Here is a 22870-nt window from a genome sequence, read left to right as displayed (position 1 = left end):
GATATAAGAGAGAAGAGATTGGGGGAAAGGGTATTCAGCAGGCTAGCTATTTTGGGGTGGGGGGTAGGGGAGACAAGGAGAGAAAAATATGTAACTCAAAATCTTGTGGAAATGAATGTTGAAAACTAAAAATAAATAAATTGGGGAAAAAAGTAAAATATAATAAAAAAAAAAGAAAGCAGGAACAGGGTAATCTAATAATCAAAGAGCCAATATTTCCATTGAATCCATTCCTAAAATTCTCATTCCCTGTGCAATTAAAGAAGGCAATGTGTGAGAAGGCTCTCCCAATTTGTCACCTAGACCAATTACTAATATAAAAGGTCTTTATTAAAAAGCCAATCTGCAAGTAGGACTAGATTTTATGCTATGTAAAATGAGTTACAAAGACATAATTCCTACTTCCAGAAATTAATAAATCTCCCAAGTTCCAGTGTGATATATCAGGAAGAACAAAGTCACAAGTCTGCTAAAAGCTTTCTCACATTCATTATATTCAGAGGGTTTTTATCTGATGCTCAGTAAGGAATGGGCTCCAGATAAAATCTTTCCCCACATTCATTACGTTAATAAACATTCTCTCCATTATGAATTCTCTGATGATGAATAAGGCCTGAGCTCTGGGTAAAGGTTTTTCCACACTGATCACATGCATAATACTTTTCTCCCCTATGAATTCTCTGATGTTGAATAAGGTCTGATCTCCTCTTGAAAGCTTTCCTACATTCATTACATTCAAATGGTTTCTCTCCTGTATGAATTCTCTGATGTTCAATAAGGACCGAGGTTCGACTGAAGGCTTTTCCACATACATTACATTTATAGGGTTTCTCTCCAGTATGTATTCTCTGATGAACAATAAGATCTGATTTCCTGGTGAAGGCTCTCCCACATTCATTGCATTCATATGGTTTCTCCCCACTATGAATTCTCTGATGTTGAATAAGGACTGCAGTCTGACTGAAGGCTTTCCCACATTCACTGCATTCATAGGGTTTCACTCCAGTATGGATTCCCTGATGCTTAATAAGGCTTGAGTTCCTCATGAAGGCTTTCCCACATTCATTACATTCATAAGGTTTCTCTCCACTATGGATTCTCTGATGTTTAATGAGGTCTGAAGTACTCCTAAAGGCTTTCCCACATTCTTTACATTCACAGGGTTTTAGTCCACTATGAATTTCCTGGTGTTTAGTTAGGTCTGAGTTGCACCTAAAGGCTTTTCCACATTCGCTACATTCATAGGGTTTTATCCCACCATGAATTCTCTGATGCTGACTAAGGCCTGAACTCTGCCTGAAAGCTTTCCCACAAATGTTGCACTCATATGGTTTCTCTTCACTATGAATTCTCTGATGCTGACTAAGACCTGAGCTCTGTCTAAAAGCTTTGCCACATTCACTGCATTCATAGGGTTTTTCTTCACTATGAGTTCTCTGATGACGAATAAGATCTGAACTCCTCATGAAAGCTTTCCCACAATCATTACATTCGTAGGGTTTTTCTTCCCTGTGAATTGGCTCATGTTGAATAAGGTGTGAGCCCCACTGGAAGGCAGTCCTACACTTATCATATGTATAGAGTTCTCTGTCAAGGGCTTCTCCAAAACCAGGTACTTGGGGAAGACCTATTGGGAATTCGGATGATAATTTCTCCTCTGATTCAACATCTTCAGAAGCTTCCAGATTTGAAAGGGACTCCATGTTTTCAGTCTCAGACCCATCATCTGAAGTGATAAAAAGAAAACAAAAATGTTACCCATACCCCGGGAAAAGAAAAACAATTCAATTCAACAAAAACTGACCAAGCAACTTCAAGGTGCAAGATGGTTCTAAGTGATGGGATGAAACAGTCACTGCCCTTAAGGAGCTTATTACAGTAATACATTTATACAGATAAGCATTCTCTCCAGGGAAAATGCTTTCACTATTTGGTTCCAATAGCCTTCTCACCCTAAAAGAGTCTTTCTCCCCATGCAGTCCCTTCCTCTGATTGGTCAGGTGCTCCCCAAACCTCCATTTTAAGGAAGACCCCAGGCTGGTCACACTCTTTCAATCCTCTTGGGCCTCAGCTCCAGATTCCCTGGACGACTTTTTCCACCATGCTTCCTGGGTACCTCTCCCCTCTTCCCCAGCTTCTTTAGGTAAGTCTTCTTCTACCACAAGAATTTAAGCTCCTTGAGGGCAGGATCTGTCTTTCTTTATATTCACAGTGTTGAATATAAATAGCATGATTCCTGGAAGTAGTAAGCTCTAAATAAATGCTTGCTGATGACTAGATAAATAATTTTAGGAGGGAAAGCAGGCTAACTGAAAAGCAATAACTCCTTTGAAGAGACAGCACTTGACCTGAATATGGAAGGAACAGGCCAGAGATGAGAAGGAAGCATAGTCCCTCCTTATGAAATGAGGTACCAGCTTATCTGAAACCAAAGAGCAGGATTATCAAAAAAAAAAAACTATGCTTATTAGACATGTACATGGCTTTATAACTCTTAAAAATGTCCTCCCAACTACACAGAATATGGGAAGAGGGTAAAAATCAGACATGGTAGAAAATAAGCTATTAAGGAAAAAGTTCTGATAGCCAGAAATTACTGTACTGATTACTGCTTATCAAAGGAACAAACAGGCAGTTTTCAGATGAAGAAGTCAAAGCTATCTATAGTCATATGAAAAAATGCTCTAAATCATTATTGATCAGAGAAATGCAAATTAAAACAACTCTGAGGTACCACCTCCCACCTATCAATTGGCTAACATGAAAGAAAAGGAAAATGATAAATGTTGGAGGGGATGTGGAAAAACTGGGACCCAAATGCATTACTAATGGAGTTGTGAACTGATTCACCCATTCTGGAGAGCAATTTGGAACTACGCCCAAAGGGCTATGAAATTATGCATAACCTTTAATCCAGCAATATCACTACTAGGTCTGTATCCCAGAGATTTTTTTTTAAGGGAAAAGGACCTCTTTCTACAAAAATATTTATAGCACCTCTTTTTGTGGTGGTAAAGAACTGGAAATTAAGGGGATGATCATCAACAGGGCTGAGCAAGTTGTGGTGTGTGATTGTGATGGAACCCTACTGTCCTAAGAAATGATGAGCAGAACAATTTCAGAAAAACCTAGAAAGACTCATAAGGACTGATGCAAAGTGAGGTGAGAAGAACCAGGAGAACATTCTACACAGTGACAGTAATACTATATGATGATCACCTGCAAATGATAGCTCTTCTCAGCAAGACACTAATCCAAGACAATTCCAAAGGACTCATGACGAAAAATGCTAGCCACATCCAGAGGAGAACTGATGGAGTCTGAATGTGGATCAAAGCCTATTTTTTACATTTCTCTGTGTGTGTTGGTGTTGGGTTTGGTTTTCTTGGGTCTGTGTCTTCTTTCACAACCTAATATGGAAATGTGTTTTGCATGATCGTACATGTACACTGTATCAAATTACTTAGCATAGGTAGGGCGAGGGGAGGAAGGGAAAGAGGGAGAGAATCTGGAACTCTTAAATTTTTTAAAATGAATGTTAAAAATTGTCTTTACATATAATTGGGAAAAATATTTTAGAAATAAAATAACGCAAAATCTTAAAAAGAGAGAATAAGTCTATACAAGCTCAGAGAAGGGAGAAGAGTCAGAGATGGAGGTGGAAGAGGGCCAATCTTAGGCTTTTACCAACAATCTTTTAACTGCTAAATCCAATGGTCTATTTTGTCCTAATCACCCCAGACTTGTCTGAAGCTGCCCTCTTTTCTTGGACACCTTCCCTTTCCTCTCCTGGTTCTCTGCCTATTTGTGTGACTATTTGTATCAGCAAGCACCCCAGCATCCCCAGGGTGGCTGCCAATACAGGTTCTTAGATCTGCTTTGTTAAAGGAAAGCAACTCAAAATGGGTTAACAAGCTTACTTTAATCAGTCAAATATATGTATTGTTTACCTAGTTCAGGGGAAAAAGGTCAGCACCCTGAACTTCAGAGTATATAGACAGAATTATCAAGACAGAGAAACAGATCAAGTAGACAGGTTTCCAAACTGTCCAACCATTACATCCATACCAAATCAACATCTGGGTTTTTCAAAGCCAGAGGGCTCTCAACAACGGCTTCCCAGAGTCTCTTCTGATCAAATCACAGAACACTTCTCAAAGTGAGCCCCAAAACAAAGCCTCAAATGAGGGTTTATATAGCCTTCTCCTGGCTCAGAGAATGTAACAACCTTATTGACCCACTGGCCAATCAAAAAGTATCTACTGAAAAACCAGACGCCCACCCCAGGCTCCAGGGGCACTTTAGCCTAGGGGCAGGGAAGATCTTAAAAATTCCCATTCCCATTACACTATTCCTTCTTTGTCACCTTTATTGGAACTCTATCTCTTGCCTATCCCCTTACTCAATCACATTGTGGAGGCTGTGCATTTGGAACAATATTCCTCTCCTCAAACATTTCCCTAGACTTTAAGAGTTGAACACGTCATAAAAAAGCATTAATAGTAGGTCTCTACTAATTTTGAGACATGTACATTTTGTGCTGGTTCCTACATACTCTCCTCAAGTCAAATCCCTGCTAGTCTACTAGATACTGGTAGCAGACCCATTGCTTTGGTAAACTGAGGATATCTTGGACTATATGTTCTTCCCAAGCACCACAAATAGCAGGAGTGAACAAGAATTCAGGGGAATTGTTCAGGGATGAGGGAAGTCTCTCAAAACCAAGGACCAGTAAAAGGCAAGAGGATATGGAGTGAGGAAAATAATGCTAACCAGTAAACCATAAGATTTACCAACTGAGTGAGGGAGAAGCCTATAGGTCACCCCTGTCTCCAGTTTTCAGAAAGGTCTGAGAGTGTGGAGGGTACAAAAAGACACCTAGACCTGATCCCTCAAGGGCTTCCCAGGAGTATAATGCCAGTTTGTCCCCTGTTTTTATTCTACTTTGGATATTCATAGAGTACAATAAGTCAGTTTGGGGGACCTCCAATTCCCCTAAATCGTCACTGACTATAGGAACTATAAGGTACAAGGTGAATACAAGGAAAATATGAGGGTTGAAGTCAGAGGTCATATAAAAGTGTATGTTTTGCTCAATGGATGAGTAGGCTGAGTTATAACAAAATTCCACAGTAGAAAATAAGGTAGCTGAGTCAATCTTGTAACTATTGCAGGGGTCAGTTTGACCCTTCTATTTGCTCATCAGATTAGGAGTTATGCATTGTGGAAAAGGGAAACTTTACAGAAGGGTAATGAACTGAGAAGTCTAGAAATGTGATATAAATGAGGGATCTCAACAGCAGGTAATGTGAAAAGGAAGGTGAGAAAATCTCCTTCCTTAGCAGGTAGGCAGTCTTGGATTCAGGGGAAGGCCCAATACAAAGACATAAGTCCTTTCGGTCAGAGTATCTTCTTGGAAGATGAAGGTAGGTCCATGACAAAATCATGTATTACTGCCATGGAGGGACAGAGGGAAATGGTTGAGGTTGCAATAAGCTTACTGGCTGTCCCATTGGGTTTCTTAGTCCAAGCGCATAATTCAAGAAACTGGACATGCCATAGTTATGGCCATCAAAAGTCTTAGGCAACCACATTTTGACCAGGCCACAGTGTGCTATGATGGCCCACAACCAGATGATCATAGCAGACAGAGGGCTCCACTACTCACTCTTCATCAGAAGAAAGATAGAAATATACAAACAGCAGTACAGGAGCTCATAAGAGACCAAACTTCTCTTGAACGTAAGCACCAAGCCAGCACAGAAGAAGGATAGATAGGCCTGAGTGGAGCTTTTCTCTACACCTTCACTTGGCAGATTAGCTTGTAGAAGTCTTACTGAGTAGCTGAAAAGTTAATAATCTGTAGGAGAGATCTCAAGGTGACTGATGACGGACATACAAATTCAGTATTTCACAACAAAGGATTTTTCCGTAGATCAACAATATCCTTAAACATAGGTCATGGTAAAGGTGAAACTACTTAAAACAGAAGAGCCAGGACCTGACATTGACTCAACTGCTCTTCCACCTAAGAGCTAATCAGGGTCTTGGGTTCAACGTGGACAACGAGGGGGATGCTCAGAGCCCTCAAGATCAGCCTCTTCCTCAAATGCAGCTCTGATGGAGAGCAGCTCCTGCTCCCAAACCAAAAGCTTTTTCTTGTGGGAGAAGCCCTAGAGGCACAAGCAGTGAAAAATGGCTTGAAGCAATACAACGGATGGCTCTGGACCCTGAGAGCAGACAAGTGGATCACTGAGGACTTCCACTCTCTGAGTCAACACTTCTTGAAATACCAAATTCATGAATCTCTGAAAGCCCACAGGGCTGCTGTACAAACTAAATGGCCTTACATGACATTAATACAGCTGCCCTTCTTGGTACTTTCTTAAGGCACAAGGACCAGAACTCAATACAACATGATTCCAAGAGACAACCAGCTTGGTACAAGGACAAACCAAATCTAAGCTGCCTAAAACAACTGCAATTAAACACAGAGGGCTGTTCCATCCTCTCACCTGACTTCACAGATCCCATCTAGCATCAGAGGCTAGTATTCCTGGTGTCCTTCTCTCCCAACCCTTCCCCCTCTCCCAGCCAGACACTGACCTCCCCCCTCCTCAACCATTTCAGGAGGAAGCCCAGAATCTCTGCTCCCTTTGGGCTCCTCAACCCGTCCCCATGGTTAGAAGTGTGTTTTCTCTCCCAGACAGATGGCAGATACAATCTCACTTTTGTATTTGTATCCACAGCACTTAATAAGTGCTTATTACTTTTTCATTCACTCACTCATTAAAGGGAACGTGTATGAGAAACATCCCCTAACCCTGAGATGTTTACTTCATAGAACGCTATCACATTTACCCCAAAGGGAACCATTGGTCCCACTGGATGTCCAGAGAATGAATATTCATTCAATGGACCCCTGGTTTGAAGAACATTGAATTTCTCAGGTTCATGAACAAATGGGGAAAAGAGGAAATAGGGTTAAAAACTGTGCAGTAGGATTGGGGAGAATCCTTACCCAATAAGACGTCATTCTTGTAGCTCTCCAGCATCATATCCCTGTAGAGGGCCCTCTGAGTGGGGTCCGGTTGACCCCACTCCTCTGGGGTGAGATACATGGCCATATCCTCAAACATCACGGACTCCTAAAACAACAGGGTCCTGCTGTCCTGGGGACAATTCCACCAGGCTGCCCCAGGATGATGGGCAAAGTTGGCAGCAACAGAAAGATGGGGAAAGGAATCTGCAGGAATCAAGGGTTTTGAGGTTGTGTGGAGTATCTATTGGATGGCTGAAAAGTTTGACCCCAAACCAAAATGGTACAAAGGAAGGAACACCAAACTAAAAGTTAGGAGACTTGGGCTCTAATACTGGCTCTCTTGATAACCTGCTGAAGGACATCATGTAGTTTCTTGCCTAGATATCAGTTTCCCTTCCAGAATTATACAAAGCTTTGGTCACATGGTAGAGTAGATAGAGAGCTAATCTCAGAGTCAAGAAAACAAAGGTTCAGGTCCCACCTTGGAGACTTATTGGCCATGTGACCCTGGTCAAGCAACATAAATCTGAATATCCCTAGGCAATTTTCTAAGACTCTAAGTGGCTGATCTGCATTGGTAGAGTTTCTTCACCAGGAATTACAAATACCAAAGAAATCACAGATTCTGTTTAAAAAAAAAAGAAAAAGAAAGGGCAGGAAGGAAGGGGTTCCTTAGACATCATCCAGCCACAGGCTCATAGCAATCAGAGCTAGAGAGGAATTCAAAGATCATCTAATCGAAACTTTTCATTTTACAGGTGAAGAAAATGATACCCAGAGAGGTCATGTCACACAGGTGTTAAGTGGCAGGATCTGACCCTAGGTCTTCTGACTTCAGATCTAATGTTCTTTCCACTACAATGTATTGCCTCCAACCTCCCCATTTTATAGAGAGGGAACTGAGAACTAGAGAGGAAAGCTAACTTCCTTAATGCCATGCAGTTAATTAGTAAGTCAGGATTAGAACCCAGGCCTCTTAATGTAGTCCACTGCTTTTACCATGTCTATAAAATGGGATAATGATACTAGTCTGTAACCATCACCCAAAGAATGGTCTAGCCTCTTCTGGGGGAGCTAGAATTCAGATCCCTGGAGAGAATGCTGTGGGACACAGTAAAGGCCACATTAAGGCAACAGGGAAGAACCACAATTTACCTGAGACCTGGTTGTCAAGGTTGCTGCTGCCATCACCTGGTCTCCTGAATTCCCCTTGAGGAGGAGTGTAGGAACTTTGGGAGCAGATGGAGCTAAGGGATGAGAAAGGATTTATGAGTAAGAATATATTCCCAATAAGAATCTCCATCAAGTGAATCTCCTCCTCCCCTCTCCCTCAGATATCATTAAATAATCACTCAATAATTAATTAAGTAAGTAGCCACAGTAGGTATGTCATTCTTCTAGGTTTTTTTAAGATAAATGAGTTTTTTTTAAGAAAAAGGGGGGGGGGGGGGGGGGTGACTAGGTGGCGCAGTGAGTAAAGCGCTGGCCCCAAAGTCAGGATGACCTGAGTTCGGTTCCGGCCTTAGACACTTAACACCCACACAAAAAAACTAGCCGTGTAACCTTGGGCAAGTTACTTAACCCCAATTGCCCTCCAAAAGGAAAAAAAAAAGAATAAATGAGTGGGGGCGAGGGGGAGGAGAGGCAGCTAGGTGGCACAGTGAATAGAGCATCAACCCTGGAGTCAGGAGGACCTGAGTTCAAATCTGGCCTCAGACACAACACAAAAACTAGCTGTGTGACCTTGGGCAAGTCACTTAGCCCCAATTGCCCTCCAAAAAGAAAAAAAAAATAAATGAGTGGGTACAGCCTACAGTCCATCTCATCCACAATTACAGAGAAAGAAGAATCAGGGTTTCTTTTCTTTTTTTTTTTTAAATAAGCAATTGGGGTTAAGTAACTTGCTCAAGGTTACACAACCAGGTATTTCTGGGAGGGTGCTAAGTGTCTGAGCCCGGATTCGATCCCAGGTCATCCCAACTCTGGAGCTGGTGCTCTTACTCACTGAGCCACCTGGCCGCCCCAAAATCAGGGTTTCTTAACTGGGGGATTAGATTACCAAAGAGGCCCATGGTGAGATATGAATAGTCAGAGTCTGAGAGCAAAAGCTCAAAATTGTAGGCAGTCAGTCCCTTTTCTCTCTTACTGTTGTTCAGTCATTTTACTGTCATGTCTGACTCTTCATGATCCCATTTGAGGTTTTCTTGGCAAAGATACTACAGTGATTTTCCATTTCCTTCTCCAGCTCATTTTACAGATCAAGAACCAAGGCAAACTGGATTAAGTGACTTGCTTAGGGTCACACAGCTAGTAAATGTCTGAGGATAGATCTGAACTGAGGAAGACGAGTATTCCTGACTTTGAGGCACAGCACTCTGAGCACCTTGCTGCCTGTTGCCACCTTGCTGGTGGCATTCTCTAAGACCCAGTTCTTGGTCTTCTCTTTTTCTCTGTACACTGTTTTCCTTGGTGATCCTGTCCCAAGTCTTCAACTACTAAGTCTATGCTGATGACAGTGAAATTTGTACAGCCAACTGCAAACTTTCAATAAACCACCAAAAAGGTATTTCAGAATGCCTGCAGGACATAGCTATTTGTGTGTCTACTATCACTGCAAACTCAACTCAAAATGAGTTTCTTCCCTTACCATCTCTCCTACTTCAGTCAGTGGCATCATCATTTATCCCAGTAGCACAGGCTTAAAACCTCAGCACTGTCTTTAACTGTTGTCTCAACTTTATGCGTTTCATCTAATTAGTCAGTCACCAAAGTCAGTCCTTTGAAATATGCCCAGCCAGACTACAGATCTCTGATAGACAGAAACTATGCCTTACACTTCCTTAAATCACCCTCGGTGCCCACCATAGTGTTACATTTAACAAGCTTATATGTCAGGAGCTCAATAAAAACTTGCTGAACAAACAAATAATAAATGAAGTACTGGACTGTGATTCATGGAAATCACGGAACACCCTTCTGTCAACATGTTGCGTCTCAAGTGATGAACAGCTGAGAAGAGCCGAGCCAGGAGGGGCCTCTGCTGCTTGGAGGGCTGCCATTTCTTCATTGTAGCATGAATCTGCTGAGAAATCAGGGTGAGAAAAATAATAAAAAGACTATTTTTTTTTTAAAATAAAGTGTTTGGAGTTAAAATGGTGAAAAGATTTTATTCAAATGATTTTTTAAAAACACTTAAGTATATTTATGATTTAACACATGTTAAAAAGCAAAGATACTCTCAGGGAATTAAATTCAGTTTAATTTAACAAATATCTATTAAGCATTTATGAGATGCAAGGAATTGTGTCGGATATTAGGGAAGGTCCAAAGAGAGGTGAGAGAGGAAATGTACAAGGCAAACTAATACAAATTAGAAGTGCGTAAGACAGGTACAGAATTCTGAAGTCTTAGAAAGACAGGGAAGGCTTCATAAAGGAAGCTTCACTTGACATTTCAGCAGAGACTTGAAAGAGCTTAGGTTTTCAACAGGGGGGTTGAGGAGAAGAAGGAGGGAAAGGCATTCTAGGCACAGATCATGATATGAGCAAAGGCAAAGAAATGAGCACATATGAAACCAGTTTGGAGAATGTGTTTCGCTGGAACACAGAATAAACAAAAGGGTGTGGTATGAAGAAAGGCTATAGAGGTAATTTAGTCAGACTGTGGAAAGCTAAGCTAAAGGATTTGTATTTTATTTGGTATGGAATGGGAAAACACTGAAGGAAAGGAAGTTAGGTAGGAGGCTATCATAACAGTCCATATCAAAGTTGTGTGCATGTCTGGCTCTCATAGTTCCAATGAACAACTTTTCCCCGGGGAAGTAAGGATCATCCACACAGACACAACTACTGACAAAGTGCTTCAATGGTACCTGACAGGATTGTTCAAGTCCATAAAAGCCTGCAGGGACCTTTCATCCACTGCTAAGAAGAGGCAGTGGAAATAGAAAGATAGAAGATGAAAGAGGGAATTTACTGAATGGTCTGGAGAAGGCAGAAAAGAATGGAATAAAGGGTTGGGTAACAAAGGCAACCCTTGGCAAGGAATGCCACCTCTCCTTGGACAAAATGGGGAATATAGGTAAGACCTAGAAAGGTTTTAAGACATGGACAAGAGTATGCACTTAAATGCTTGTTGAAGTGAGTCTAACTGAGCTGAGGGAAGAGTATCAGACTTCATCAGTATGGGGAATGGCAGGCAGTCAGAGGATGGAGGGCAGGGGGGTGGCCAACATAGCCTCTCTGAGAATTATGATCAGGAGTAAACAATATGAATAATAGGACTTCTATATAGCAGGAAGAGTCCAGCTAAAGTGAGACAGTATCAATTTGTAGTCATTCAGCTACTTTTTTTTTTCTTTTTGTAAAGGAAGGCAGGGTAGTTGGGGTTAAGTGACTTGCCCAAGATCACACGGCTAATAAGGGCTAAATGTCTGAGGCCAAATTTGAACTCAGGTCCTCCTGACTATTCACTGCGCCACCTAGCCACCCCTTTTCAGTTACTTCTTAAAGACCTCTAGTGTTGCAAATAAAATCCCCAGAGACAAGGTTTCCAGGTCTTCTTGATCAATAATTAGGCTAGCCAATAATCAATAAATTGATGGTCAGTGGTTTCAGTAACCAAAGGCATCAATAGAGACTCTGAAACACCTTAAATCAGGTGTGTTCCTTCTGACAGAGAACTCCCCTGACAAGGGTAACTCGACCCTGATAGGTAGATATTTAATGAGGGGGTGGAGCCTTCAGCTCCTCCCACTGAGATCATAGCTAGGTTGTGAGACTCAGCAATCACAAAGCATGTGGACCAGGGAAGACATTTCCATCTGAACGTCTCTGGCTAATTTTCTCCTTCAAGAGCTGGGTAGCCCTAAACTCTAACAGAGGGGATCAAGGACTATCTCCAAAAGGAGGTTGACTTTTGTTTCCAGAGTAAACAAAAACTAAGTGTCCCTGCCCAGGCAGATGCCTCCGAGCTGGGAGATGATTACCTAACTCATTTATACTCATCATACATAAATCACAAATTAATTATTAGTTTTTAATATGATACTAGAATATTAAATTCTCTCATCTCCAAAGGTAGTATATTCCACTGTGGAACAACTTTATTTGTAAGTTTTTCCTTGGGGAAGTTAGGTGGCACAGTGGTTAGAGAGCTGGGCCTGGAGTCAGGAAGATTATCTTCCTGAGTTCAAATCTGTCTTCAGGCACTTCTTAGCTGTATGAACCTGGGCAAGTCACTTGACCCTGTCTGCCTCAGTTTTCTCACCTGTAAAATGAGTTGGAGAAGGAAATGGTGAACCACTGTAGTATATTTGCCAAGCAACTCCAAACAGGGTCACAAAGAATCGTTACAACTGAAATGACTGAACAACAATTACAAGTTTTGCCTTATATTTGATCTAAAACATGTCTCTGCAACTTCTACCCATTGTCTTCTGGGGTTAACCAAAGCAAATCTAGTCCCTTTTACTTATGACACTCCTTCAAATTCTTAAGGGTACAACCTTCCCCTTCCCCATTCACATGCCCTTCTAAGCATTTTCTGCTTCAGGCTCAATATCTATAGTTCAAATTTTAACCAATCCTTATATAGTTTTCATTCCTCTAATTCTGGTTACTACCATCTTGTTCTTAGTTTATCATGTGGTGCCAGAACTAAACACAATACTCCAAATGTTTGTCTGCCCTGATCAGGGCAGAGTATTTTGAAATGTTCACCTCCCTGGGTCTCAGTTTCCATATCTAAGGGAATTGGGCTAGATTATCTCTAAGGTGCCTCCCAGGATCCTGTGACTTAACTTTTTTAGGCCACTCACTATGTTTTGATTAGTGTAGAATAAGATCACATCAGCTTTTTTTTTTGGCTATCAAGCTACTCATGTGATATTTGCATTATATTAAAACACCCAGCTTTTTTCACACAAATTTTCCCAGTCACATTTGCCCTCTCCTGTACTTTCACTGTGACTTCTAAATTAAAAAAAGCAAACCCCAAGCAAAGTATTTTAACATTTATCCCTAATTAAATTTCACCCTCCTAAATGCAGCCCAACATTCTCACTTGCCAAGATCTTTTTAAATGATAACTGTCAACTGTGAGTTAGGTAGCCATACCAGCTCCATCACCTGTATGTAAATTTAATAATACACACAACTCACATCTAAGTAAGGCAGCACAGTCAGGAGAAAGGTGCTGGATTTAAGGGTCGGACCTGGGACAAAATCAGACAGACCTAATTCTTTCACCTACAACCTTTATGATCTTGGGCAGGTGATATCTCCTCTCTAGACCTCAATCCTCTCCCCATTTAAACTGAGGTGACTGCACTGGATTATCTCCAAGATTCCTTCCAGCTCCAAATTCTATATAGACCAAGTCAGTAAAGTTTTCTGCCTCTCTCCAAAAACACTCCCTAATTTGGATGAATGAAAGAAATAAATGGAGGGAGTTAGCATTCTATAGGGTAAGGAATTACCAGGATGAACCCTGAATGACTAAAGGAATGAGGAATTCTGTAGTCTTGGTGAATGTCATCAAAGAAATACCTACTGACATCTCCCATTCTTTGGGAGCAAAGTCAGTGAAGAGAAGGAATGACGGACTGGGAGAATGAGGAGGAGCTAAGTGCCTAATAATATGAGAAAGAGGAGGATCAACTTTAGCAGAAGGGAACAGGCATCAGAGTCATTATAGAAGATATGAGTGACCGTCTTGCACATAGCAATGACCCCCAAAGAGCACTGGCCGTGTGATCTAAGAGATCTAAGCTCTAGTCCTGGCTCTGACACAAACCATACAAACCTGTGAGTCCGTTTTTCTGAAGTTTGAGATGCCTGTAGGACAGTGATGTGAGACTGGAGCATAGAGAAAGAACAGCACCGGATATATAGACTTAGCAGTAATCTGCACAGAGATAATATTTGAACCCATGAGAGACAATGAGATCACCAAAAAAGTAGAGAGGGAGAAAAAGAATCGGAATAGAGTTCTGGAGGAAGAAAGGGGCACTTACAAGGGGAGGGAAGGCCCAGGGTGGGAGCCTGGGAAGCCAAGGAAGGACAGAGATCACCTGAGCTGAGTCCTGAAGGCAGAAAAGGCTTCTGGGAGGCAAGGCCGAGGAGGCTTCATGTTCCAGGCAAGAGGAATGGCCTGCAAAGTGCAGAGAAGCATGTCCAGAAGTAATATGAGAAAAGGCTGGAAAGGTAGGCTGAAATCGGATTTCTGAGAGACCTGAATGCCAAGCTGAGGAGCTGGTGTTTTATCAGAAAAGGATCTGTGGAGGTATTTCTGGAAGGGAAGTAAAATGGTCAGTGGATGATAAGGAAGCAAGTTTAGTCTTTCCAAATGTTTAACAGTGAAAGGGATAGGAGAGAAAGGACATCAGCTTGAGGAACTGGAAGGAGACAGTAGAGAAATGGAATATACAGAAAAATATAGGTGAAGAAGGCAAGTGCTAGATGGAATAAGATCCAAAAGGAGACTGAAAAAGACAGAATCAGGGACAAGGTGGAGGGGTTAGCAATTTAAAAAAAACGCATTCCAGCCCTCTATCCCAGGGTCACACGTACCCTTGATCTGCATCATTGTCAAAAGGACAGAGGCCTCCTCTTTCCTTCCCTACTCATCAAGCACTGGGTTCTCAGACACTAGTGGTGACTCCAACAGAACAAATTTAGGTGGGAAATAGGAGACTGTGGAAGGCTGGGTCCTGGTTTAAACATTCAAAAATTCTTATTCTTTCTTTTCTTTTAAAGGCCCCAAAGATTGATCCACTTTCTTTTAACTTTCCAGTGCTACCATCTGTGGCTTCAGATGAGGGTTTCTATTCTTTCCTAGTATATTATGGAAACAATGCAGTCTCACAGCTTTCCTCAACCTCCTATTACTGAAGTAAACATAGGGCCCATTCTGAGGTTTCCTGAGGACTTTTGTAGGCAGTAATAAACATTCTTTCCTGTGCTTCCACTTTCTTTTTTCAAACTTAGGCCTTGCAGGAAAGGACAAAATAAAAACCAGATGATAATGGAGGGTCTTTATTCCTGTGAGGGCATTCATACTCTTAAGTGGGACATATTTAAACATGGCATTGCTAAATACAACATAAATGTTTATGGCAATTCCCTAGAAGTCCACAAGATGGGGATGTTCCCCCACTTGAAACTGGCCTTTGAACCCAGAACTTGGCTTCAGGGCAGTCTCCGCCTGGGTTTCATCTCCTCTCTGGTTATTCCTTGACTGCCTTCCCCTTCTCTCACCTCCTAAATGTGAACCTACTACAAGGTTCAGTTTGCAGCTCTCCTTTCTTCTCCCTCTACACTGTATTCCATGGAGATGTCATCCATTTCCAAATGCTTTATTGACTTCTGGTTTACATCATTCATTTCTGCCAGATTTTGAGTTTCAAGTTTTTTCCTTGTTTTTCCCCTACCCACTGCCCCAAAATAGCGGTCCCACAGGACATCCCCTCCTCCAATCTGCTCTCTCCCATATCTTCTCCTATACCCCCTTTGACTTTTCCAGTAGGGCATGGTGGATCTCTATGCCCCAGTGCCTGTATATCTTATTTCCCAATTACATATAAAATAGTATTAATAACAGTATTTATAAATTTTTAAACATTTGATTTTAAAACTTTGAATTCCAGATTCATTTCCTTCTTCCCTTGTCACCCACCCTTACTGGGAAGATAAGCAGTTCAGTATGGATTGTACATGTGTAGCTAATGCAAAACATTACCATAGTAGATATATTGTAAAAGACTGACTATATTTCCCTCCCTCCTACCCAACCACCCACTTGTTCTATTCTCTACTTTGATCCCGTCCCTTTTCAAAAGTGGGTGCTTCCAAATTTCCTCCCCCCAGCCTGCCCTCCCTTCTATCATCCCCTCTCTGATGTCATCCATTTCTGTGGCTTCACAATGATAATTGCCAAATCTCCATCCCAAGCCCCACTATTCAATTCAACAAGCATTTATTAAGCATCTGTCACGTTTAACACTGTGCTATGAGTTGAAGACCAAAGCCAAAATAAAGAGTCCATGACCTCAAGGAGCTCACATTCCACTGGGAAGCATAACATGTAAATAGAGAAGTACAAGATAATTTGAGGAGGAAAAGAATATTAACTAGGGCATACTAGGCTTTAGGGATACAAAGACCAAAAAGAAAATAGCTAGGGAGATCAGGAAGTGTGTCTCAAGAGGGTGGAACCCAAGTATATCCTTGAAGGAAACCAAGGATCCCAAGGGGCACAGGTAAGGAGGGAGAGCATTCCAGACATGGTGCAGCCTGTATGTGCATGATGAGGAAGAGCCAGTAGGATGATCTGGCCAACACGTAAAGCATAACGAAGAGTAATGGGAAATAAATATGGAAAATAAGTTGGAGCCAAACTGTGAAAGGCTTTAAATGCCATGCTGAGGGGTTTGAACCATGTTCTAATAGGGCACAGAGGGGAAAAGCAGGGACCTAGGCAGGCCTGGGCAACAGGGGCTGGAGACATCCCAGAGAAGACTGCCTGGGCTGAGCTGACTTCCTCAGAACACAGATCCAGGGAGGCTGCTGCCAACAGCCAAATGCAGGGAAGACTGCTGATGTTAGGGGATCAGCCCGATTTCTAGAACCTCCTACAACATTTTAGCCATCACCCTAGCTGCCCTCCCTCTGGGAACAGTATCAGAGAAGATGTGACACTTGTGCTCCTGAGGTGATGTGTATGTTTCCATACCTGGGATACCTGGGAGTGTCAGGTGCCAAGAGGGAGGAGCTGAGAAGACAAAACCCGGCCTATCTCAGAGAATGCTGGGAGCAGGATCCCGGAAGTACATCAGAGATTCAGCATCCTAACAACCATGCCCAGAACATGACAACTATCTGGAACTGATTTCCCCTTTTCTCTACTATCTGACCTTTGTAATATATACCAGGGGTGACGAACCTGCAGCCTCCATGTCACATGTGGCCTTCTTGGTCCTTGGGTGTGACCTTTCGATTGAGTCCAAGTTTTACAGAACAAATCCTTTTATTAGGGGCATTTGTTCTGTGAAGTTTGGATTCAGTCAAAGGGCCACATCTGACGACAAAGAGAGTCTCAGTGTGGCCTGGAGGCTGTAGGTTCCCTGGGTTGGAATATTTATCAAAATGAACTTAAAAATTACATTCAATTTTATCTGCAAACCACAGGATGCTGTATAGAAATAGCCATCCAAACCAAATAAGAGGCATTTTAAGTTCATAGTCTGAAGCTCCCTTCAGACTCTGAATACTCTGGCAGTCTTCCAGGAGTTAACAAATCCCAGCTTTCAAGACCTTACTTGGCTGCAAGGTGGCAGTCTACCTCATTGACATCTTAGTTTATTCCTGGGATGCCCAGAAGCACATGCAATCAAGTGTGAACCATTCCTGATCTTGGTCACCTATGCCAAGAGTTCTTTTTCCCCCAAGAAAAGAGTTTAAAAGAGCCAGTGGGAATGAGGGTAGATATTGTTTCTGGGGAATATTATAGGGAGTGAGGAAATGAGAATAAACTCATGCAAGGTAAAGAACAGTAGGCAAAGACCCACAATGCCCCAGGAATCTTTTGGGTACTTGTTTGTTATTAGATTTTCTACAGTGACAGTGCCCTTGCCAACAATCCTCAATCTCCTGTGGTGAAGCAACAATTTAAAAAGCTGATAAAGTAGTTCCCAGACTCCCAAATTCCTTTTGTCATATAAATGAGTACTTCAAATGCCAAAACAGCAGCAGTCTTCTCAAAGGGCAATTCATTCTCTGACCTACCTATTTTTATCAAAAGTTACCACTAGCAAAAAGAACTATACCATCTCTATCAAGGATTCTTAAATTTGGGCCCATGAATTTTTTTTTTTTTACCATTTTGAGAACTGTATTTCAATTTAATTGGTTTGGAATCCTATGTATTTAATTTTGTACATTTAAAACAGTATTCTAAAGTGTCTATAGGCTTCCCCAGCCTGTCAAAGGAATTATTATTCAAAAAAAGTTAAGAACCTCTGATCTGGGGGAGGCTAGGTGGCACAGTGAATGGAGCACCACCCCTGGAGTCAGGAGGACCTGAGTTCAAATCCGACGTCAGACATTTAATACTTACTAGCTGTGTGACCTTGGGCAAGTCACTTAGCCCCCAAAAAGGAAGGAAAAAAAACAAAAAACCCACAACTTGGGGGTTCAAAATCATGCATTATGATTTCATTAAAATGTTTCAAAAGACAAACAACCAAAAAAAAAAAAAAGAACCCCTGATTTAGGTGAATGGGCGCCTTATGGACCAGACCAAAACAAAGGCATAAAGAGATCATTTGAAGAGTCTAGCATCCCCATCATCATTATACATACTGACTATAAAAAATATGGAACACCCACACACAAGATCCATGAACAAGCTTCTTCTTCTGTCAGATTAGTTTTTCCGTTTTCTATCTCCCAGTGCATAGCAACCAACCAACAAACAAAACCAGAATGTGGGTACTCACTAACCAGCCAGCATTGTACCTGCTTCTGGAGGTGGGGAACTTCACACTAACCCAAATGTGAACCTAATATGTTAATAACAAGTTCAAGCTGCTTAAAACCAGTCCCAGCTATCCACACTCTGAACTGACTCAGTCTCTCTATCATAGGATTCACAACACTATAGAGGAGATGAAGACATATAACTATAAGAAGGCAGTATGTGATAAGGGCCACAAAAGAGGTGCAGTCACTTAACCTGATCTCAAAAATTGTTATGGAAATCAAATGTGACCAGGGAGGTAAAGCTCTACAGAAACATAAGCTGTTATTAATACTACTGCTGTTGAGGGAATCATGGTAAATTAGGAGGAGAGAGATCAAGTCTAATCAAGGGGATTAAAGCCAGAAATTATTATAGAAAGTCACAAACTTTCTTAAACTTGGAAGGACTTTCTAATCTAACCCTCTTATATAAGTACTTCTACCCTAAGAGTCCTTTCTACACTAAATTATTCCAACCTCCATGGACTACTGCCCCACCTAGGAAAGTCAAAATATAAAGGGTAAAATTTAAGAAAAAGCAATAGTGATAAGATTGTTTGCTGTCTTGGAGAAAGGAGAGGTGACAGAAGGAAGGAGAAAAATGTGGAACTCAAAATTTTATTTAAAAAAGGAATGTTAGAAACTATCTTTACATGTAATTGGAAAAAACCAAAATATCATTTGCCAAAAAAAAGAAAAAGAAAAAGCAATAGTGGTCCAGATGTTTGACTTGAGGCAAGACACTTAAACTGTTGGTGTCTCATCTGGAAAATGAGATTAAATGATACCACAAAGTCTGGGCAGCTCCCTTTTGTGATTTTGGCACATTAGCTACATTAAAATGACCTTATCAATAAAAAAAGATACATTCTGATATAGCAGGAAGAACAATGAGTTAAGTTCACCAGGTCTGCCATTAATTCTGTGTGACTTTGGAAAAGTTCTTTGACCTCTCTAAGCCTGTTTCCCTATCAGTGAAGCAAAAGGTTTGGCCTAAATCAGGGGTGGGGAACCTGCAGCCTTGACGCCACATGTGGCCTTCTAGGTCCTTGGGTGTGGCTTTTTGACTGAGTCCAAGTATTATAGAACAAAACCTTTTATTAAGGGCATTTGCTCTGTGAAGTTTGGATTCAGTCAAAGGGCCACACTTGAGGACCTAGAGGGGCACTTTTCGCCTCCAGGCTGCAGGTTCCCCACCCTGGCCTAAATAATTTCTGAGGTCCCTTCTATATGTAGGATTCTACAACTCAGCTTTCCAATTTCAATTCCTCTGGGAGGTCTGTATTTGAACCAGACACTTAAGAAGTGAAAGGGGCCTTAATGATCATTCTAAATCAATCCTCATATTATAGACAGGAAAACTGAAAAGGAGAGAGCAAAAGACACTTGCCTAAGGTCAATCCAAACAGATCTCTTCAAAGGGAGGCAAAAAAGACAGGCCTACAAAGTGACACTCTAAGGCTTTTAGGTGGGGGGGAAGAAGGGGGGAGGAAGAAGGGGAGAGGAGACACAGAGGACAGGGAGAGGAACATCACAGAAAATTAGCTATAATGTTTGTGATGAAATGAGGAGAGGGGATTTCTCCACTGGAAAAAAGGGATGTGGCTGCTGTCTGGTTTTCCCTCTGCCTCACCTTCAAGAAGAAAAGAGTTTGGGATGAATAAAGGAAAAACAAATCTGAATCCTTGGTTCACCAAAGAGAAACTGCAAGGAAGAAATTCACAGGTTCTGTGTTCCGAGTTTCCTGCTCTCTTCCCTCAAAATCTGTGGCCTGGAAGTAAGACTATGTGACTTCTACTAATGATCAGAACCTAGCTCAGAGCTGCAGGCAATAGGAGAATGAAGGCATCGCCCCAAGACTCATTCATTATGGTTTCTGGCCTCTCAAGGACAATGGCAGAAGTGGCTCAGAGGAGGACTCCCATTGAGCTGTTTGCTGCTCTCATTAATGCCACAGCCCTCGGTGGCCATCCCTCTCAGGGGGGAGTGGGCTCTCGTGAAGGCAAGTGATCCAAGCCATCCAGATGCAACTTCTCTCAGGCTTCAAACAACACTTTGTTCAGCATCTCTCTGATGCATTTAGCACGTGTTAGTCTGGCTTAACTGTTACTATTCATCCTATCTATGCGTGTCACGTGCCCCAGCTCAATCAAGCAATTATTACATGTACTGGGTGCAAGCCCTGTGGGGGCGGAGATAACACAAATGATAAAAATGAAAGTACGTATCCAGGAGTTTTCCCTCCACTGGGAGTTAGGGGGAACAACACAGACCCAGATAATGCATAATACAAGGTATAAGAAAGGAGAGACCGAAATAAAGTGCTCCAAGAGAATCTGATGAGGAATTATGGGAGCAGATGAGCAAAGACCCCAGGAGCAGGAGTGGTGCCTTACCTAGGCTGCTCCCCTGCCCAGTGCTCTGTATACATAAAGGGCTTAATAAATGTTTATTGCATTTGGACTTTTATTAGAGTTCCAGTTCTCTCACATGGACAAGTCATTTCTTCCTCTCCAGGTCTCAGTCTCCCTAACTGCAAAAAGAAGGGGATTGGATGAGATGATGTCTCGTTCTTCCCACCTCTGACATTCTAGAATCTAGAAAAATGAACAAAATTGTGCTAGAAGTCACCAAGAGAGAAGAGACACTAAATGAATGAAAATCACCCACAAGGCCAAGTTAAAAAAAAAAAAGGAAAGTGGAAAAAATTAAGGGGATAAAGCAAATCTTCAAAAAAAAAAAATAACACATATGTACAGAGGAAAAATTCAAAATGTCAGAGCCAGACAATGCATCCCATTCCTAAGGCAGGGTGGGATGCAGGATCTAGAACGCTGGACTGGGAGGGGTCAGGAAGACCTGGTATCAAATCCTGCTTCAGATACTTAATAGTTGTGTGACCTTGGGCAAGTCCCTTTACCTTTGATCACTTTCCTCACCGGGAAAATGGGGGATGATGGCAGCATCTACCTAACAACGGGGCTGTTATGAGAAACAATATGTAACTGCGAATACACTCCAACACCATCATTTTACAAAAGAGGAAAAAGTAAGACCAGAGGAAGGGAAAGGGTCCACTGGAGGGGCCGACCCCGGCTGCTACCGCGGCCGCGTCTCTTCCCACCGGTCCTGGGCACTGAACTGGCAGTGAGAGGGCTGGACCGAGAGATCCAGGCACGTGGCTCCTGTTATTTTGTGTAATTTCCAGATTTGGAACTCAAAAATAAATAATGAAATTTGTTTTTTTTTTCTTTTCTTTTTTAAAGGTTTGCTTAAGGAAAAAAAGTTTTCCACGGACTCGCCACTGGTCGGCAAGGCTGGGGGAGGGGCAGACGGCTGACTACTTTCAAACGTTAATGCTGAGCCCAGTCGAAAACAACATAAACACTATTTTCAACTAAAATTAAATGAACAGAAGCAGTTTTCCCAACCCCCGGACCTCGTGGGCCTAGGTCCTGAAGCCGGTGCAGCAGCCCGAGGCAGTCCTGGGTTCTAGTCCGAGCCTCAGTTTCCCTCTCTGTATAATGGGCGGCGATGACAGGCGGTGGTCCGGGTCAGTTCGGAGTAAAAGGACCGGCCGCCCCGAGATAGGGGGCGCGGAGGGCGGAGAGCAGGGACAACGGGGTCCCGCTCCCAGGCGGCGCGGCCCCGCCCCCGCCTTCCCTCCCGGCCGCCTCACACTCACCCGAGCCCGGAGAGGACCATGGCGCTGCCTGCCGCCGGAAGTGAGGCCCGGGCGGGAGCAGGCGAGGCGTGCGTGCGTGCGGCGCTCCCTCCCGTGGGCACCTGCCTCGGCCTCTCTAGGACGCCGAGGAGGTCTTCCCATCTCGGTGGTACTCTGCCTCCAGGAGAGCCTGAGGGAGGCCAGGAAAGCTCTTAGACTTGGAGAGAATTGGAGGGGGCTTTAGAGGCCATCTTAATGCAAATCTTTTATTCCATAGATTAGAAATTTGAGACTTAGCGATTATTGGCCTGTCCAGGTAAATGCCTTCTGTTTAGCTCTTAGAAGGCTAGCACTGTGGGGTTCTTGTCTTTCTGTTGATAGCTGTCAATAGCAAATGCTTTTGGAATTTGATTTTGAGTGAGAGGGCTAAGAAGGGGGGAAAGAGCAAAGAGAAGTAAAGAATGATAAGCCCTGGAGTCAGGAGGACTTGAGTTCAAATCCAGCCTCAGACACAACACCAAAAGTGGTCTTGTGACCTTGGGCAAGTCACTTAACCCCAACTGCCGTCCAAAAAGCGAGAGAGAGAGACAGAGAGAGAGACAGAGAGAGAGAGAGAGAGAGAGAGAGAGAGAGAGAGAGAGAGAG

General features: G+C 42.5%; 1 protein-coding gene across 5 annotated transcripts; it reads right to left on the bottom strand.

Moving 5' to 3' along the window:
• Positions 1-308: 308 nt before the first annotated feature.
• On the bottom strand, positions 309-22288 carry LOC138158601 (zinc finger protein 436-like). Of its 5 annotated transcripts, none has more exons than XM_069084687.1 (5): positions 22247-22288; positions 9984-10124; positions 8198-8289; positions 7022-7148; positions 309-1726 (listed from the first exon to the last, which is right to left on the bottom strand). In XM_069084687.1, exons 2-5 carry the CDS (start codon positions 10099-10101, stop codon positions 567-569), a joined length of 1497 nt encoding a protein of 498 aa, XP_068940788.1. In that variant the 5' UTR covers positions 10102-10124; positions 22247-22288; the 3' UTR covers positions 309-566. The 5 variants fall into 5 exon arrangements, with proteins under 5 accessions (XP_068940788.1, XP_068940787.1, XP_068940786.1 ...); XM_069084686.1 differs by lacking the exon at positions 22247-22288 and adding an exon at positions 22001-22239 and having other exon boundaries at positions 9966-10124; XM_069084685.1 differs by lacking the exon at positions 22247-22288 and adding an exon at positions 22001-22239 and having other exon boundaries at positions 9966-10121.
• Positions 22289-22870: the final 582 nt, after the last annotated feature.

This window comes from Petaurus breviceps, unplaced genomic scaffold (assembly GCF_028583685.1).
Source record: "Petaurus breviceps papuanus isolate PSGF00001 unplaced genomic scaffold, PetGlider_PUasm1.0 175, whole genome shotgun sequence".
In the NCBI taxonomy this organism is placed as follows: Eukaryota; Metazoa; Chordata; class Mammalia; order Diprotodontia; family Petauridae; genus Petaurus; species Petaurus breviceps.
Note: the sequence above shows the minus strand (reverse complement) of the source record. Positions and strands in the feature narration are given on the sequence as shown.